Genomic DNA, 19,321 nt, shown 5'->3' with positions numbered 1-19,321 from the left:
ATCTATCTTCGTCAGGCCCAACCGCTGGACTGCGAGGACTACACATTTGAGAAGTTCAGCCACAAACAGACCATGGCAGGTAAGTTATACACGTGAAACTATGAAAAAAGTATCCCCCAAAACCGTATGGAATCACCATTTCCTGACCTGCGTCAGGGTTTGAAAACCTGGTTACAAAAAAGGCAGACAGATCTCCTTAAGTGGAGATCAGTGTCACACCTTCTATGGAAACTCCCACAGGCACTCTGCATTTGTAATCAACAACCAGGTGCAATAAAGCATTGAAACCAAAATAAACACTGTTCTACAGCAAAAATTGCTACATAAGTGACATTTATTAATGTTCTGCTATATTTACAGTTTTAACATAGTAAAACTCCAAAGTGAATTACCACTTGGCAGAAAGCACAAAAGTGCACATTAAATCTACATTTATTACGCATCATAGTCTCTGCTAACACAAATTATAAAAGCAAGAATTACAGGTATGTTAGGAATTGTCTCAAAAAGTCCCAAGCCAAAGGAGGAAAAAAAAAAAAAAAAGGCCTTTGTTTTGCAAGGTCATCTTTTATACAAAGTCGCGACGTGATCTTTCGGTTTTGCACTACCAAGGTGTACCGTGAAAACCCCTAGAGAGTCCAAAAAGGTAGGTAGTAGGAAAGTAAAGTATACTACAACATTGAGAATATAGACTATTAAAAAAATTAATACTTGTGCCACCTTCAGAACACTGCTCTCTCCCCGCTACACCTCGAGACCCAGCTGGGGCATCGCTCCTGGGCTCATCCCTGGGGGCTCGAGCGGCTCCCAGGGCGGAGGAGGAGATAAAGCAAGTCTGTCCCCTGCTGGCTCCAGGGACAGGGCTCATGCTACCCAAACCACGACAGAAACTACCCACAGAAGGCTTTATGAGCACGTCACAGACTCGACTGCAATAGCTTTTTCAAACATTAGCCACTAATGATTCAATGATTACAGAATTCTGCATTAATTATTAAAATTTTACACCTAGAAACAAATAGAAAGAAATGCTTCTCTCTTTTTTTTTTTTCCCCCAACAGTACTTTTATTTACTTATTTATTTTAAAGCAGGTGATTATTCTTCTGCTCCAGAGTCTTGATTCACTTCCTGCAGGTGTCCGGCTGCTTCTGGAGGGAGAACTCACTGACGCAGGAAGACGTGTGCCAGAAAACATCTGTCGGAGAAGGATATTGAATATTGACACTATAGTTAGGCTGTTATTTCGGGTAAGAGGAGGATGCCGTGCACAAAGAGGGCAGGATGTCTGACGGCTTGTAACGCGCCTCAGTACACGATGACGTGACTCTAGCAGAACGCTCGGTACTTCTCTGGTATTTTACAGTTCTGGAGAGTTAAAATTCGTTAGGGGAAACCAGCCACCAGAGCAGCCAACGCTCTGAGAAACGCTGGCATAAAGCCACACCGGGGTGTGGAACCGCTCTGTGACGGCACCAAGGGAACAGACTTTGACTCGGTCGTTAGTCGCTGCACCCCGCGGGACGACGAGGAGTTCTGCACCTCCTATCGAGCGTTCTGCTACCAGAGACACCCCGGCTCTCAGGCACCTCCCTTCCACGTGCTGCCTGGAGCCGCTCAGCCCGAGACTCAGCACACCCCGTGCCGGGCAGCTGACGGGCCTGTGGAGCCGCCGCCACGGAGCACGGCCGGGGCAGCACACGCGGCTCCGCGGTGAACACCAAGCTTTCCGTTCGCTTCAGCTTCTCCGGGTACTATTTTCTGGCCTGCACTCATTATTCCTCTCCTCCTAATTTTCTAAAAATCACCCCCGCTCTAAAATGAAAACGATCATTCACCGTGCCCTTTTCATTACGCCCTACAGAGGAAATCCATCTCAAGAAAAATAACACCCTGAAAATCCAAGCCTTACGTGGTTTCGCTGCTCAGAATTTAGGACTAAAGATGTATTTTCAGGGGAAGTGTCAAAGTTGTAATATTTACACATTATTCTGGACATTTATCTCAATATATCTAAAAGAGAGAGTGCTTTTTGAAAGCTCTAAAATGACCAAAAAATAAATAAATTAAATTTTTTTTAAAAAAACCTCTACACCTCCATCCTCACAAGTAAGGCCTCTAAAATTGTAATCTCACATTCCAAACACAGGGAAAACCTGTGCAACGAGAAACCCCACAGCTCCTTTAATACATGAAAAATTAACTTTCAGTAAAGAAGCAAAATTAAAAAATTGTTCAGTGAGAACAAACCACAGACGATAAAGCTGATGCTTAAGCACTCGCACTACGTGACCATACAACCGGGAGAAATAAAACCCTCTGGTGACTCAGCAGGAATTTGAGAGGATATTACAAATCCTGGAGGAGGTCACAAACCGTAACTCTGTCAAACAGAACTGAAACACTGAAATAAATGGACTGAACTGTTTTTACGCACTATCACCGGTGGAAACCCGAAGCTGGGAAGCTGCACAACGCCCGCTCTGTGCGGCACGTTCTCATTACGGACGAGAAACGAAGCAGAATCTGACGCAACGAGGAGTTTCAAATGAAAGGGGAGTGCGTTTGGAAAACCAAGCCTTGGTTTTAAAACCTGAACAGTGCAACGACCCCCAGTTTAAAGCCAGGGCTTGTTTGGTTTCTTTATACCACCGTCCCAGCTGCAACTGCTTCGCCCCTGTCTGGGGGAAATCTGGTGTTATTAGGGTATTTCTAAAGGGAGCATCATGTTGCACTCAGCACCTGGGAAGCCCCCTATCCCGGGATTTCCTTCCCCTCGGGGAGGGACAGCTAGCGCAAGGCCGTTATCTGCTGTGAGCAGGAAATGAAGCGAGAAGGGTTCAGCTGCTTAAGCTTCCTTCTTTAAAGGCCCATTAAGGCACCACCGTTAAGGCTCAGCCCTAAAGCGAGAGACTTTTAGGCATTAAGGTTTTCGAAAGACGTTCAGGACAGTAAGTTCCCGTACGTGGGAGGGTTTTCAAGCAGCAAAGGTGTGCAAGAGTTTAATTCTTCAGGAACTTGGTACAAAATCCAAAGAGCATGCAAAACTCCCACGAAATTCTGGGACATCAGCAAAACCCCCAGCACAACCTTCTAACAACGTTTGGTGACCTCTGCTGATGTTTAGGACGTACCACATGTTTCAGGCACGTGATTTACTCTGAAAGACACACTTATAAAACACAGTGCAATACCAAGGGCTAGAGATCTCGTTCTTACAATTCACGTCCTGGAATCTAATGAATATACAACTCCTCAAAGCAAAAACTTGGGAAGAAATGTCAAGTATTCCTCTGCTCCCCACCCAGTCAAGTCTGGACTCTGTAGAAACAGGAGCTGCGTATGGGACACCGAGAAGCAACTGTTTTCTGCTGCCTTGTGTTCTAAAAATATTCAAGCAAAGAAAAGTCTAGCCTAAAAGAGTCACTAAATTGAATTAAAACCAAACCAGAACAAATTCTGGAAAGCAGAAAGCTTACCTTTAGTAAATAAAGAGAACTCTGGTTCTGGGGAGAGTGGAAAAAGTATCTGGCATCTTCCTAACCTTTGCGTAATTAATAAATCCTCTGAGAAACAGCAGAAAACCTAGATGGAAGAAACACATTTGTCCAGTTAAAACAGGCGTTGCCTCTTCAATTAGAAAAGGAGCAGTTCGACCCACCGTTACCAGTGCAGAGAGACCGCAGTCACTGGGGTGCACAACAGCTGATTAAATACAAGAATTTTTATCCTTTTTTTAACAAATGACACCTCACCTTTCAGTTCCTGGCAATCTCAAAAACAAACTTGCCTTAGGCAATCACAAAACTTTTGACTCCAAATGAGATCCAGTCACTTCCAAAGGAGGCAAAATGAAAAAAGACGGACCACAACCCACCCTTCCCCTTAAGCTGTAAGAACAGATACCCCACCAGGGGCTATGAAGACAAGCATTGCTCTCCTTTACTTCTTCTGGGGGATAAACAGGATGCTGCCACCAAGATGACAACAAAAGGCGAGTGTTTATGTGCACCTTTAAAACCCAGAAGGCACCCGGGAAGAGAAGGGGTACTATGACCCTTACACTGCAGGTTTACACCTATACACACATATTTAACGGCCAGTCAAGCTGTGCTCACAGCAGCCCTGAGTGCACTTTGCAGTTTTTACAGTTTTTAAGCACGCATGCTGTCCTTCCCCCCACCCCCCACCCCCACCCCCCGAACAAACACTCACCTAGTACGAGGAAGACCCACCAAAGCCAATACTGGCCATCAAAGTAACCAGGAAAATAGGTGGAGAACTAAAAAAAAAAAAATAAACCAAACCAAATCAAGATACAAATTAGACACCCAGAAGTTTCTGAACCCACATCTATTCTCACCAACGGCAGCAGTAACCAGACCAGGCCTGCTGCACGCAGCAGGGCTTACAGAACGTCACATTCCATCAATGGCCCAGGCTGCGGGGAACCTCCACGAGCTTCCGTTTAAGGTTGGTTTACACACATCAGGCCAACTCTAACCAAGGGCAATGGAAGAGGTTCAACACCCAGCCAGAAACGCTTGCAATCAGTGGAGCGGGAAGGCACCACAGGGCAAACGCTCCTGTTTCCCTCCCAGCTTTGATGCTCATGAAGCCCAGCTGCAGGTTCTGAAGTCCAGGTTCGCAGCAGCACACCAACGTTCATTACTCCGTACGGCTGAACAGCTTAGCAAACCAAAGTACAGATGAAAAAGAAATCCCAGATCTGCGGAATCCTCCAAGAAGATTTTCTACTAGGAAAATTACTGCCTCTTGGATGAAAGGCTCCCACAGGACTAGAGCACTGAAGTTCACTATGTCAGTGGTAGATACAGTACAATTTTTTTTGTTTTCATTCTATTCAAGTTTTAAAACCTGACAAAGGGTCAAGCTTGTCATCAAAGTTTAAATCAAATTCACAGTTAAGGTCACCTGTCTCTGTCACACCTCTTAATCCAGTAAATTGTTCTTTTACAAGATGACCCCAAAAACCTTAACTTTCTACAGAAAAAGTTAATAGATGCTATATTTACAAATTACAGTTCCTAGCCCAAAGAGATGAGGTATGAAGTGACAGCCCTAACATTAATGCTCTCTACTTATGCACAGCTAATGAGATTTTTTGCTTGACACTTGGCCTGGGATGTCTCCATGCCATTTCCACAGACACCTCCTTTCCATGGGCTCCAAATAAAGCTTTTCTGATATTTTCTTACAGTCCCTCCAAAAAAGTTTGACTTTTTCCATTCCTTCCAGCATCAGCACATCTCTGTCCTTTTTTTTCCCCCCGGTAAGGTTTCTCTTTCCCCCCCTCCAAGTTTCAACAATACCACGTCAGCCTGTTTGGCTTCCGTGGGCAGAGGTGTGTGCCCAGCCAGGCCCTATCTTTGCATCCAGGCTCCCATAACACAAACCAGTTCTGATCAGTCACCCCCTTCCTCTCCCCGTGCGATCTGGTGGAGGGGAGCACGGTGGATGTTTTAACAGCCTGGATATGCCCAGAGTTTATATGGAAACAAAACAAAGCAGAAAAGCTGCTCCCTCCTGATCCCCTCCTGCCTGTGCCGCAGGCTTGTCGCACCAGAGGGCACCAGCGGGCTTCTCCCATCCCTGAGAGAAAGCGGTGGCTGCCTCTTCTTCCTCCACCTCTTAATTTTCAAGTCCCCATTTCCCCCTTCTCGTCGGCTATTCCACATTTTAGAGATTTTTTTTTTTTTTTTTTCCAGAGGAGCACCTAAGGAACATCATCCTGGAGAGAAACATCCCCGTGCTGACGGCAGGGCTTGCTTTATCTGGGTGGTTTACAGAGCTCAGATCATTGTTCCAGCTCAACACACCCATTTTGATCCAATACAGTGGCTCTGTCAGCACATTGCGTGTGCAATCTTTATTCTCTTTTATTCCAATAATAAATCCAGCGTATAAACAGGGCAGAATGAGGAAAAAGCTCTGTTCTCTGTGAAATAAGGGGCTCAAAATCTATTTCGTTATCAAAAGCTAAATTTATAACTAACTTCAGTAGACGTGAGAGAACAAGGAGCTAGGGAAAAGAGCACCAGTGTCTATGTACGCGTTTCTGCACTACACAACTTACCCTGACGATAAGGATCCACTTAATAAGAGACAGACCAAAGCCAGAAATGGCCCCATATCGTCCTGCAGCTGAAGTAGTCAGACAGAAAGACAGGAAAAATCCAATCCAGTTGAAGAGGAATGCCACTGAGAAAGCAGGAGAAAAGCAGCAGGTCAAGCCCTCTTTGTATTCCAAGGAAAAAAAAAAAAACCCAAACCATAAAACCCTCACGCACAGGTTCTTCCTGGTGCTACACAAACACAAGTGTGAAAATAACTATTTTGGGTCACTGCCTGAAAAAAGTAAGTTCCACCATGTACTTACTGAAGAAAGTCAGCATGAAAATGCCATCATTTCCTATCCTCAGCTGGTCGGTGTCATCAAAGTCATCCCGTGTCACAAAGTCATCATCCTGCAAATCCAAGGGAGACAAGATGTGGGTGGATTTCAGTCAGTCCAGCCCATACGGCAACCCCAACTCTGCAGGCGGGTCTTCAAGAAAGGGCCAGCAAATGGTACAGCCCTCCAAGAGCAGTGTAGGATGGCGGGATGCAGAATGCTTCACTTCCAGTTAAGGAAAGTCCCCTGTGGGGCAGGAGGGTGGAATCCTGAATCTCAAAAGGCTTCAAATGCAAGCAGGAAAAATTCCTGCTTCTCATCCCAAGATGATGCAGGGCATGAAATATTATATATGTAATATGATTTATTTCTTTTTTAAGACAGTCAAGATCCAGCATGTTCTTGTTCTCACTGTAAAGAATTCTACTCATCAAAAAAATTAAGCCTTATCATCTCAGCAAGGAATGTGGCTTCTACAAAGAAGTATAACGAGCAGCGGACATCCAATGCTATCAGGGGTGGAGGAAGAGGCTGAACAAGAGATAATGTTGAAAAAACAAAAAAGAAATAGAAAAATTGAAAAATAATTACTCTGACACAATGGTTTTATCATCCTTGTATTAGCTACACTGACCTCTGGAAAACTCAGCTAAGCAAGCGGCAGGAGTATCAAGGGTAGATGCACTAGATGGCTGAACAACTAATCCTAAATCTCTTTAAAAAACCAAACAAGCAGTGACAGTGCACAGGGACACAGTACAGTGCCTCTGTCAGCTTGCCAAACTAATCTGGACAGCACATGCTGGCACTACTGGGATGTCTTACAGCCCCACAGCCACCCAGAGGAAAATTAAATAAAAAATTTAAAAAAAAATTAGCCACAGAACTCTTGGGAGCACGTAATATCACCATGCCAGAAAGCTTAAAAATAGAAAGGAAAAGAAAAAGTCAGGACACTTGATTGGCAGGAGCTAAACGAGCAATTCCACACAAGAAACGGGAAGGACACGCAGCCAGCCCAGCGTACTCACCCGGCCAGGAACCAAGGGAATCGTGGCCTCAGCCTTGGTTCTCTCAGCCTCATCATAACTAGGCAGTGTTGTGGCCACATTGTAAGATGGAGGCTTAGGAAATCCTGACTCATCCTTGTAGTCAAAATAAGCTGAAAAAAAAAAAACAACAACCAAATCAAAAAAGTTATACAGTAGGTAACTCGTCAGTTCCTCAGGAACATCGTGTTGGGAACGAGAAGCACTTCAGGTGACTTCAAAAGCCCCTAACAGACGGCTGAAGCCTGTCCCTCCTGTGCCCTCCCCACCCTTCCAGCCTCTGGCCATCCCAAAACAGAAAGTAAAAACACGGGAGCACCTTATCTAACCCAAAGCAATACACAGAGCACTACTGTGACACGCCTGGCTGTATTTATTTTTAAAACAATGACACATGCTGGTCTCTCCTGACTTCAGTAAACAGAAGCAGTTGTATTTTCAAGTCCAAGGGGTCTGAGTGAGTCAAAGGAGGATCCCTGCAAGCCTTAGGCTGCTGGTGACCAATTTTTCCAGAGAGAGACTTGAAATTGTTTTCTGATGGGAGGGGAAAGGGATCGGAACAAAAACCAAACACAGCATTTCTGAGCCCCAGGCGCTGAGACACACCGAGGAACCAGAACTAATGGGACATCTCTACGGTGGTGTGCCAGGGCAGGCCACTCAACAGGCAGCTGGAGAAACACAACATCCAAACTTCTATCCAAAGCTGTCCGACTGTTTGTGAGACTGACAGTACGTTGCATTTGATTCACAAATCTTATTTGAACAATTGACTATGAAAGTTCTGGAGCAAAAAAATGAAAATATTTACCTAAGCCAGAACACTCTGATACATAACCAACACAAAACAAGCTGTTTTGCTAAAAGCTATTAGTGACATGACAGTGTGATGATTCAGAGTAGTATAACCCTTATGACCAAGTCCTTAGTTACCGAAAACTGGAGAAAGAGTGAATTCTTTCACCCCTTTTAAGTAACAAGTCCTTTTTGGAAGGAGCACAGCATCATCCAAATGCCAAATAACGAGAGGGGAACCACAAATCTTCAAGCACTTTGATTTTAACTGTCTTCAATCTATTAAGAACACTGTGAAATGCAACTTGAACACCACTTGATGGGATGACATCAGCTGAATGTAGCCAAAACGCATCTTCTAAACCACAAGTAACAATAGTCTCTCTGGATCGATCCTGCTCCTTCGCAGCCTCGGTAAGGACGCTGCAATGCCACCCATCAGTAAGGAGAACAATTAAGGAGGCAAGAAAGAAAAAGAGAGCAAACCTGGCTATCCCCTTTCAGTTAGAGTTACCTGTGCTCTCCGCAGAAATGCTGCTGTACGGCGGAGGGGCATCGTTCACCACTGGTGCAGTCTCACCTGGCTCCTCTTCATTCTGCAGCTGAACAGACCCCCACACGAGAGAGGTTAACGGGGTTTCTTGAGTTCTGTGAAATTACCTCTGTAGTTTTAATTGTATGTGGCACACTCTTCTGGAAGATGACTGCTCCACGGCACCATGGGGCACGCAAGCAGTTGCTGTGCTTCAGAATGAAGTACTCCTGCTTGAAATGATCAATCTGCCATCTAGTTTTAATGTGTTTTTAAGTCGTATCCTCACACACCTGGACTTCAACAAAGCACAGCACACGTCTTTTCAGTACCTCCCCAATTCCCTGGTACTTTCTCAGACTCCTCAGCTCACACTGCTGGGATGGCATCTGTTTTAGTCAAAGAAATACCATGAGATACCCAAAAAAGACTCCATTGCTGCCTATGGTTTTGCTGAGGAAGGGGTTTTTTTCATGGATAAATTACATAATGTAAGTATGAATCTTGCCATTTCCCTTCAACCTTTCACACCGCATGACTGAAAGAGAGAGAGTTTATTTTGTGCACTGTGCTTCCCACAGGCTCTGTATAAATAACCCCACAGCTTACCAAACACACAGCGTCACTTGCATGAAGCAGGTACACAGACGCAGGCTTTGATCAGAGAAACGAGCAGTTCCAGGCCAGAAGCGTTCAAAGCAGAATGCACCAGAAAGCAGTGTGCAAAGCAGCTGCCATCTAATTTTTTCCTTCTTTCCATTTCTCATCATCTCATCAACAAAGAAACTGAATTTTGACACAGAAAGACAACTCATTTCAAAAAAAGCATCTTGGGACTGAACCACACACCTGAGCAGAGGTACCACCCCCTCCTGTAATCACCACGAAACAGAGGCAACCCTGTAACTTCTTCCTTAACACCTTCTTGAACTACCCCTCCTGCACAGCCCTGCTAATACTCTCGAAGCCATCCACGATATTTTGCTTTCTTTTCTTTGGGAAGACATGTTGCCATTCAAGTCCTTCCCAAGCATTTAATGCTAGGGGGTGAGGAGACGTTCTTATTTTACTTGTATGTCTTACCACGAAGGAAAAAAAACCACAATCAGCTCACCCTTCTAAATGAAGGTCTTGTTTTGTACATAACTGTTCTGTGTCTTGGGGTTTTATTCCTTTTGCTGCCTGAGAGAAAGATCAGACTACGTCCGTGTCCCCTGTGAAAGTCAAAGCCAAAACTTTTCCAGACACTTTAAGCGCAGTTCCTTGGACATTCGCATCCAAACCACAGCACCCGAGACCCCTGAGTCCCACAAGCTTGCTGAGAAGAGCACAGATCGCTTCGTTCTCTCTGCCATCAGACAGCCAGACACCTCCAGCAGCTGCCCAATCGCGAGCACGCACAGAACGAGTGACTGCACGTCGGTGGGTCACTGCCCCGCGGCCAGAAGCCACGTCCACCTCCTCGGCATGGAGCCTGCCGCCCTCCCCTCCCTGCCAGCCCAGCCCGTGTGTCGCAGCTCCCTACACCCACATGTCACAAAGGCTTCAAACACACCCGCTGTTAAAGGAGTTTAACCCGGTCAGGGTTGCAGGCGATGGCACAAGCAGTTCTGCTGGCACATCCAAGGGGCTGCCCAAGGAGGAAAGGGAAAGAAACAACACCGGGAAGCACTGGAAAAAACTCAGCAGTGCTGTGACCTGCTCCGGCTGTACCAAAATAACAGACCCTCACAGAAATGGGACTCACCATCAGACGAAGCTCCCCTTGCTACTCCAACAGCAGCGTCCATCCTCTCCCCACTCACATTTTCCAGACAGGGGAGGTGGGGAAAAAAAATAAAGAGGGAGCTGGTCAGCCCCGAGCTTTCCGGGTAAGAACTCCCCACATGGCACAAAGCTGAACCACTTCCTTGCAAGAGAAATTAAGCGATCCGAATGAAAATTTAACCCGTACTGCACCAGGAGCACCTGCCAGCACAGACGCTGTGGCTGGCAGCAGGAGACAGCTAAAACGCCGGCCCCCAGCCAGAGGTGAACCCACCTCGCATCAATCCCCCCCCCCCCCCCGGCACCCCAGAAGCGAGGCCACGGGGTGCACAGGGCGGAGGAGGCAGATACCTGCCTCCACGGCTGCAGCTTTCATTAGCCCCAAGGCACACGAGCAATGAACACGAGGAGCTGCAGCAGCTCCTGCAACAGAGAAGCATCTTCATCTCCTTCGAACCAGCTAACTCAGCGCAAGCTTTTACCAAGAAACAAAACTACCCTATTTTATAAACCCCACGGAGCTCAGCCATCAGAAGAAAATGCAAACTAACTTGTGAAGTAATGGCCTATTAAAAGAAGCTTTAAAAAAAAAAAGACCGAGAGCACTGCTGCAGAAATTCAAGAGCAGTGGTGCACAGCATGAGAGGGGCAACCTAAGGGATAGCCCAGTAAAATGCAGAGTCCAACTCGTTGAGTCAGTCTCTCCCAGCTCTGGAGATTATGAATTCTCAGAAAACACTCCACCACGCTTATTTTGAGTCTATCCATGAAAATTCAGTATTTCTGCCCTTCTTCTCTTCTGCCCATGCAGGACCCAGTCTCTTAACAAAGGAGGAAAGGCTGCACACCAGGGACACTCCCCGGGTACCACATGCCCAGCATTACCTGCCCTCCTGGGGTGGGGTGAGGGGACAGGAATTAAAACCCTCATGTTTGTAAGAAAGAAGATATAAACAACCTAAAAGTACAATCGGAGGAGGAGGAGGAAGGAAAGCACTAGATGTGACAACACTGGAAGAGATGAAACAAAAGAGGACACAGACAGTTGAGTGTAAAATTAATCCTACCACTGGAATTCTTGCAAGGTTCTTCTTCCAATAGTAAAAAGAAATACATATTCTTACAACACTGTCGTGCGGGAGAAAGTAAGCTGAACTCACTGCTGGCTTCAAACCATCACAATTCAGGTAATAACACCAAAAAATACAGTTACTTTAAAAAGTTGAGCTAGAGGCTGTAGGAGGCACACAGTTATAGAAAGCAGATTTTTCTTCTAATGGACAAGGTACACAAATGCCTTCCAGCCTTTTCAATGATCCCAGGCATCTCAAATTCAGCTAAGTGCTCATTAGCAGAGCCGTAAGGGTTCCCGTGACAGGCAGAATGAGTCATCAGCTCCTGTTCCCTCTGCCTTCGCCAGCGCCGGGGGGGGGCTGCGCTGCTGAGCTTGGGGGGCAATTCCCCCCTAGGCCACTGCTGAGGGTCCTCGGAACCAGGTTAAAGCAGTGTTTGGCTGCAGTCTGTTTTGCTGAGGCCGTGGGGGATTCCTTCTTCGAGTCGCTGGTGGGGTTTAGGTTTTAAAGCATCACTCTTGTATTTGCAGCACGGAAAAATAGACAGTCTTTACAGCAATGCATGCAGTTATTAAAAGTTTGGCTGCAATTTTTTCCACCAGATTGCTAAAAGACCCAGGGACATTTATTTTCAAAAAACCACCATCAGAAACTTGGCTCTGAGCAAGACGTCGCCGCTGTCTCCCACTTCCCTCTGGCCGAGACGTTATCACTTGTAAACACACACAGCCCAGCAGCATTAAAGTTCAAAACTTACAAAAATGTTTTGAAATATTTCCACGTAAACATTGAAGAGAGCATTTCTAATAAATAAATTTGTTACTTCTTCCAAATTTTCTGAACTTAGCACATGGCTGCTGACAGAGTTTTGGATTATTTTTTTTTTAACCTCCCCTTGCCCCAAGTCCCTAGGCTACATGCAAATATTCTTTACACTAAATCAGCATCACTACAAGCTTCGCCTTAGCAATATATCATCTATAATACATTGACTCAGACATATAGCATCAACGTTTACTGCACTTCAGTTCTTTATGCTCTGGCACGCAGATAGAACTGCACAGAAATCCCACAGAGGAATTCTGGAATGAGGATAACCCTGCTCAGATCTCCTTTCTGTTGTTTCTATGGTTTCTCTGAGATTTCAGAAAGGCAGGCATTTAGGCAAATGACAGGTGGAGAATCAATATTTTTTTTAAAAGGTGGCAGGATTGATTTTTTCAGAACAATGAAATCATAACCTTTGCAAACCAACTGTTAAAATAAATTAATAAATAAAAATGCAGATCACTACGACATTTGAGAGTACCCCAGCAAGGCAACAGCCTGCCCACAAAAAGCTGACAGTTCATTCCCCTTGCAACACCCCCTCTTTTCTTCTTCCATACCTCTGGCCTCTTGGAAGCAAACAGAAGTTGCTGCCAACTCTGAAGGAGAAGAGAAATATTTTTATTGACTTATGCTTCACTTTAAACATACCCTGATTTGAAATCCTGACTTTTGCCCAATGCTGTTGCAGACTCCTATAACTTAACATCAGTTTATTCATCAGCAAGAGTAACGACAAGCTATTAAACAGGTCAGCCCACGTGCTTCAACCCTCTCCTTGATGAGCAAATAACTGTTTTCCCTGTAGGCACTTCCGGTTCACTTCACCAAAGGAGTGATGGCCCCAAACAGCGTGTCTAACCCAGCTACTCCGAGGTGACACGCTTGGCAGTTGCCCTGTCTGAGCAAACCCTCCCCCGGCTTCTTCCCGCGCCGAGAGATGCTGATGCTCCTGCCCAAGCCTCGCACTGGGGAACCAGTTCTCCCCAGGGCTCTGAGCCCAGCCCAGCCCTGGGGAGCGACCTCCAAGGTCTCTGCCACCCTGAGCTACTTCTTCATTTTAATAAAGGACTCAAAACTATGCCTCCACTCCCCCTCCCAAAAAAACGCCTTTTTTTCTTCCCCAGCCAGGCAGCAAGCACCTGGCTGTGCCCATGGGGCAAGGACCAGAAACCAGCAGGAGCATCACCCAAAAGGTTGTCTGCAACCACCCTCCCAGCTGCCATGGTACAAACAGAAACCAAAACATGCTTTATGTCCACCAAAATCCAACCCATGCTCACGAGGATGTTGTTCTTCACTGACTCACTGTGGTTTATGGCCTGACAACGTGGAAATACACCTCGGTCTTGGGAAACATGCTGATCTAATTCCCTCGCCTCTGTTCAAACAGGGAATTATACTGGCCTGGCTAGACTGTAAACAAGCACTCGGGCCAGCACAAACCTGTGCCTACAGACTGGGCTTAGATTTGAGCGTTCAAGGTCTTCACACAGAAGAAGTAGGTTTTAATCTTGGATAGCTGTCATTAAACTTCACACACGTAAAGCATAAGGCCGTACCGTCACATTTAGGATCAGATGAACATTTTTCTGGACATTAAGACATCACAGAAAGAATTCTGGATCTTTTAAGCATTTTAAAATATCACTTTCTTTTTTTAATTGTCATATGTAGAATGTTAAGTATCTTCAATGAAAAAAAAAAAACTATTGTGCCACCATATAACAAATCTACAAATCTGCATATTTTGCAAGAAGAGGCAGAAACAGAATGAATGGATACACCTTAATATTGAGTTTTTCATATTCGCCCAATGACAAAGAATCAGAATTCACACACAGAGAGAACTTTCAGTACTTGCTTTCGGTAAAACGCAATGCCGAGCCCACATGAAGAGGTACCGCACCTCCCGTGAGCCAAACGGCTTTTCAGAGCCCCTCTGAATTTTAGCGATGGGAGAAAAGTCACCAAAGCAGCCTACCTAAGAGTCCAACACAATCCTGATACCAGAGATAATATTTTATTTAACAGTTTGCATGCAAGGCTGTTTTCTCCTGTTACACAAGCTGCGGGATGATACCCGACTAGTCCGCTTCACTGCCTGTCCCAAGTCCTTTGAGTTTTAGGGATGGAAGGTATTTTAATTCTATAATTACTTCTGCACATAGAATCACCAAACCCTTGCAAACTCGCCTGATAGGTACTGTTGCCTGCAGAAGCGGGTGTTTCAGAACAACCCACTTCAGTCACCCGAACACGGACTGGGCTGGACACAGGCAGCTTCAGACGAAGCGTGCAGCCCCCACCAGCTGCTGCAGAACCCACGAGCGGCTGTGCTAGAGGCGGGATTGCACTCTGCAGCTTTTTAAAAAGATCTTTACTGGTTTTATGTCAACAGGAATCTCCTATTCTACTTGTCCGAATACCAGAAGAGAAAAAAAATTTTTAAATGTGAAAACAACTTACCCTGAAAATTTCCTTACAGTTCTTACCAGTCACCTGCATCTTTGGCAAGCACATCTGCACACTGCCAGTGCCTCACCGAGGAAACAAACAGACACATAGCCAATTCTAACTGCTGACATGAAAGGTTCACTATATTCCTGTCTTTTAGTTTTGACCTGTGTGCTCATTTCAACTGAAAAATTAAATACAAGCTTAAGGTAAGCACAAGGCGGCACCAACATCTGCCTCCCTATTCCACTCCAGCCTTCCCAGACATTCAGTCAGCATTGTGGTCCTTCATGGATTTAAGCTGCATTCACACTCTGTCTTCAGCAATATATTTCTTCTTTTCACTGAAAGAAAACCAAACAAACTGAAAAAATCTTTCTTCCTTACGCTTCCCGCAGACACCTCCCCTTACCAAACGACCCATGTAAGCCTTCATGATCCATGTAAGCCTTCAACAAGTGGAACAGGAAGAAATATCACTTAAAAAGGAATGTGTCTTCGTTATTAACACACCCATCATTTTCTAGGTGGGTTTACATTACTCATATACACCACGTATATTTCCAAATGCTTCAAGTAAAAAGCCTGCCTCAGTTAACATACAGTGTAAATAAACCTATTAAAAGCCTGGGTTTTTTTCCAGAATGGAGGCCAGTTTCTATTCTAAGGACGAAATGCAGCTCTGCCACTGAACCCACAATCCAGCGGTTGCACTCCAAAGGCTTTACACCACCTAATCCTAACAACAACCCCATATAACTTTCCCAAAGGTGGGTCTAAACGACAACAGCCTCCCAGTGTCCCTTTTTGGGACACAGCACAGCCCAGAATAACGCTACCAGGGCATGCTGCAGCCTTCCTTCCTCCAAAACGTCGCCCATTCCCACCTCCAACAAGCACAGCCCCGCCGCATGGGCTGCAGTGGAGGAACCGAAACCAGCAGCCTGCCCCGCTCCCGCCGCCCGGCTCCCGCTTGCTGCCCCAGCCTGTGCTCCCGACAGAAAGGGGCCAGGGGAAGCAGAGATCCTTTCTCTGGAGTTTCAGCTTTATTCTTCATCAAGCTGCACTTCCTCAGTATATTAGATCAGACTGCCGCATCATCCAAAGGCGTCATCACAGGCTATTTTTTATCAGATTATCTAATGCCAGAACAAAGCACAAGGGCCAGAAAGTTAGCTTTAGAAAATAAATCCTATGCCATCAAACGTCCCTTGAATGCTGCGGGTATCGGTGAACGGACACAGGTCGTGAATTCACAGCGGAGGCAGCTGCTGGGGGTGCACTGCCCACCCCCCATCTGCAGGGCAGCACGGGCTGAGGAACAGGGTGGAAGGAGAAACACACGGGTTTCAAGCTCAGTTACCAATTTCTGTTGGCCTCAGATCACCCCCATTGACCACCACTTTTCTTCTGAAAATACACATACTCAGGGAATCCTACAAACATTCTACTCGTTCAAATAGTGCCCAAACCTCAACAGTGCTGCTGATCCTACTGGTCGACACACCAGTAACACTCCCCAGAGCAGGCGTTTCACGACCCCGGCGCGCACGGACAGTACCTCACATTTAGCTGTAGGGGAACCACCGAGTTACATGACAGGTTCCACTAATGCATTAGCCCTCTTCCACTCCCCTCCCCCCCCCCCCAAATTATCAGGTTTTAAAGTCTTCAGTTCTCCTCCACTGCCTCATAATCCAGTAATTTAAAGATTAAATGAGCTTGTTCTGAGTTTCTGCAGGCCACCTCTACTTCCTGGAGCCTGTATTCAGCTCTAGCCCTTACGGTTATCAATTCACTACGAGTCTTTCTTCATTGGCATGTGGTACGTCCACTAATCGCACACTCAGACACATGAGAAGTTTCAATGCACGACAAAAGAGTTGCCGCATTCGATGCCAGGGAGGCTGCTCTCCCACTCTCTCATCTCCTCTTCATCTAAACACCAACTCTGCATCTTTAGCTTCACAGCTCACAGGGTTTTTTGGAGCAACACAAGCATTAGGAGCCCACTCAGCAGTAACACACTTTACAACAATAGGAATAGCAGGATTCTGGCAGAGGGCGAGGGGAAAAAAAAAGCAATTTCTAAACCACCATGCAAAAGTCAGTATGTTTAGATGCGAGTTTCTGATTCTGCACTCGTTACACCAGTCATTTCACGGGGCCTCCATTATCTGTTTGTCTCCAGCGGTATAAATCCTTTGGGGCACAGCCTGCCTCCCTAATCTCTGCAGTGCCAGGCAGAGCTAGGCTCTACAGCAAGAGCGGCATCTGCTCTGTGTCTGTCGGATGTGTTAGCAGGACCCGGCGAAACGACAGCTCTACAGATTTCTCTTTAAGGAAACCAGGACTGTGCTTATCGGTCAGGTACAGAGTCACTGAAGAGCAACGCGAGTGCCCTTCAACACATTTTGTCACCCATCTCCACGGGCTCAAGGCGATGGGACACGAAGCTAGATCCCTTTGTAAAAAGACAGCAGTGAAGGTGTTTGTTGAGGTCAACGCCAACAGCAGGACTGTGACGGGAAAGGCGATTAGCAAAGAGACCTGGTTATTTGTACCTACCATTTCTGAGAACAAAGAGATTTGTCTTCCTAAGTTAACACATTTTGCACAGAGAAAAAAAAAAAAAAAAAAAAAGACGACTAAGTTTTACTTAACTTTTCCGTTTCTAGTACACAAAAACCAGAGACCTTCAGCTGTCATGATGAGACTAATATTCTATCCCAATGGGAAAGTGCATCCAGTATGCTGAAGACAGAGAGCCTACCCACACTGAAAATGCTATCCAGGCAAAGTCCTAACCGTGATTTCTTATAAGAACCTCGGCTAAGCAGGAGAGAGCTGTGCACCGCTTGGAGGGATTTCTCCGTTACTTTATGCAATGAAGTCTCCACGTCTGCACATTGCAAACGTGTGCCAGCAAGAGCCGGGTCACACAGTGGGGCTCAGCCAACCCCGAGCCCTTTCTCTGAGCCTGATACTCCTGACAAAACAGGTCCTCTCCTTGGGGGAGTCAGGGAAGGCAGAAACAACCCCAAATTTACGAGGCAGGTCCTTAAGGACAGTCTCTGGCCTACGGGGATTTCAACCTGAGCCAGAGGGGACCACATGTAAAAGATGAAATCAAAATTAACGGTAATCTCAAGACAATGCAGAACAAGTTCGCTCCTCCGGAAGGTCCACCCGAAGTTCGTTGATCTGCGGGCTGGCAGGGAGAGACGGCGGAGCGTCTCCGTAGCATCGCGGGGGGCCCGGAGAGGACAGAACTCTGCGCACAAGGTCGTCCCGGCCTCTCCGCCGCGCCCAGCCCGGCCTCGGGAGCGGGCGGACACCGGGCCCCGGGAAGAGGCCTGGGGCAGCGCGGTCCCGGAGCCCCGCGGGGAACCGCTCCGCAGCCCAAGGCCGGGCCCGGCCGCCGGCGGGACCCACCGCGCCCCATTCAGCAGCCGAGGCCTCCGCCCCGGGCGCTGCCACCGCCGGAGGCCGCGGGCCCGGGTCACCGCCTCGCTCTCCCCGCAGCCGGACAGCGGCCCCCGCAGGCCCGGCCCAGGCCCAGGCCCAGGCCCTCCCGCCGCCCGGGCCAGGGCTTGAGGCGCCGCCCGGTTCCCCGGGGCACGGCCGTGGGGGGGAGGCGGCGGCGGCAGCAGCGCCCCCCGCTCCGCAGCGCGGGGGGCGGCGGGTCCCCGCCCGCCCCTGGGCTCCGTCCTCTTCGACGCGGCCTACGGAGCCGCGGCGCTCGCGTGCCCGCCGCCCCCCTCACCTGCTGGTACCGGCCGCTGCTGGGCTCGGCGGCCGCGGCCGCCATGGCGCTCGGCGGGGCGACGGCGAGCGGGCGACGAGAACCGGGGACGTTGGGGGGGGAAGGGGGGGGCGGCTCGGCGGCGGCGCTGCCCGGCCGCCTCCCGACGGGCGCTGCGGAGACGGAGGCGGCGGCGGCGGCAGCAGCCGGGTCGCTCGTCGCTGCGGGCTCCGCTCCCGCCCTCCGCCCGTCACGCTCGGCCGCGCCCGCCTCCCGCCCCGCCCGCCCCGCGGGGCCGGGCCCGTGGCCGCGTCCTGCCGGCAGCCGGAGCCGCCCCGGGGCTGAGGGCAGCGCTCGGCGGCGGGGTGGACCGCGGGCCGGCTCCGCTGGTGCTCGGAGGGCGACCAAAAACTTGCCCAGAGCCAGCGGCGTGTGCCCGGACGGCGGGTGGGTGCCTGAGGGGGAGCCGGTGCCCGCCGGGTTGGGCAGCACGTTCCCTGGCGGTTTGTGGGAGCTGCAGAGGTAACCCCGCAAGCTCTGTGCACTGCCTGTGTGGGGCTTCGTGTACAGTTATTCAGCGTGAAAGCTTCTGTGCAAAGTGCTAAAGAAACCCAGAGAGTCAGAAAATTGATGTAAACTCATCAAAAACAAGGCCACCTCAA

General features: G+C 47.9%; 1 protein-coding gene across 1 annotated transcript; it reads right to left on the bottom strand.

Moving 5' to 3' along the window:
- Positions 1-316: 316 nt before the first annotated feature.
- On the bottom strand, positions 317-18,725 carry NDFIP1 (Nedd4 family interacting protein 1). The gene is made up of 8 exons (XM_086470958.1): positions 18,681-18,725; positions 8,772-8,859; positions 7,445-7,575; positions 6,399-6,486; positions 6,096-6,220; positions 4,214-4,280; positions 3,478-3,583; positions 317-1,196 (listed from the first exon to the last, which is right to left on the bottom strand). Exons 1-7 carry the CDS (start codon positions 18,723-18,725, stop codon positions 3,480-3,482), a joined length of 648 nt encoding a protein of 215 aa, XP_086327084.1. The 3' UTR covers positions 317-1,196; positions 3,478-3,479.
- Between the last annotated feature and the right edge of the window lie 596 nt (positions 18,726-19,321).

Source organism: Leptosomus discolor, chromosome 10 (genome assembly GCF_034619465.1).
Source record: "Leptosomus discolor isolate bLepDis1 chromosome 10, bLepDis1.hap2, whole genome shotgun sequence".
Classification (NCBI taxonomy): Eukaryota; Metazoa; Chordata; class Aves; order Leptosomiformes; family Leptosomidae; genus Leptosomus; species Leptosomus discolor.
Note: the sequence above shows the minus strand (reverse complement) of the source record. Positions and strands in the feature narration are given on the sequence as shown.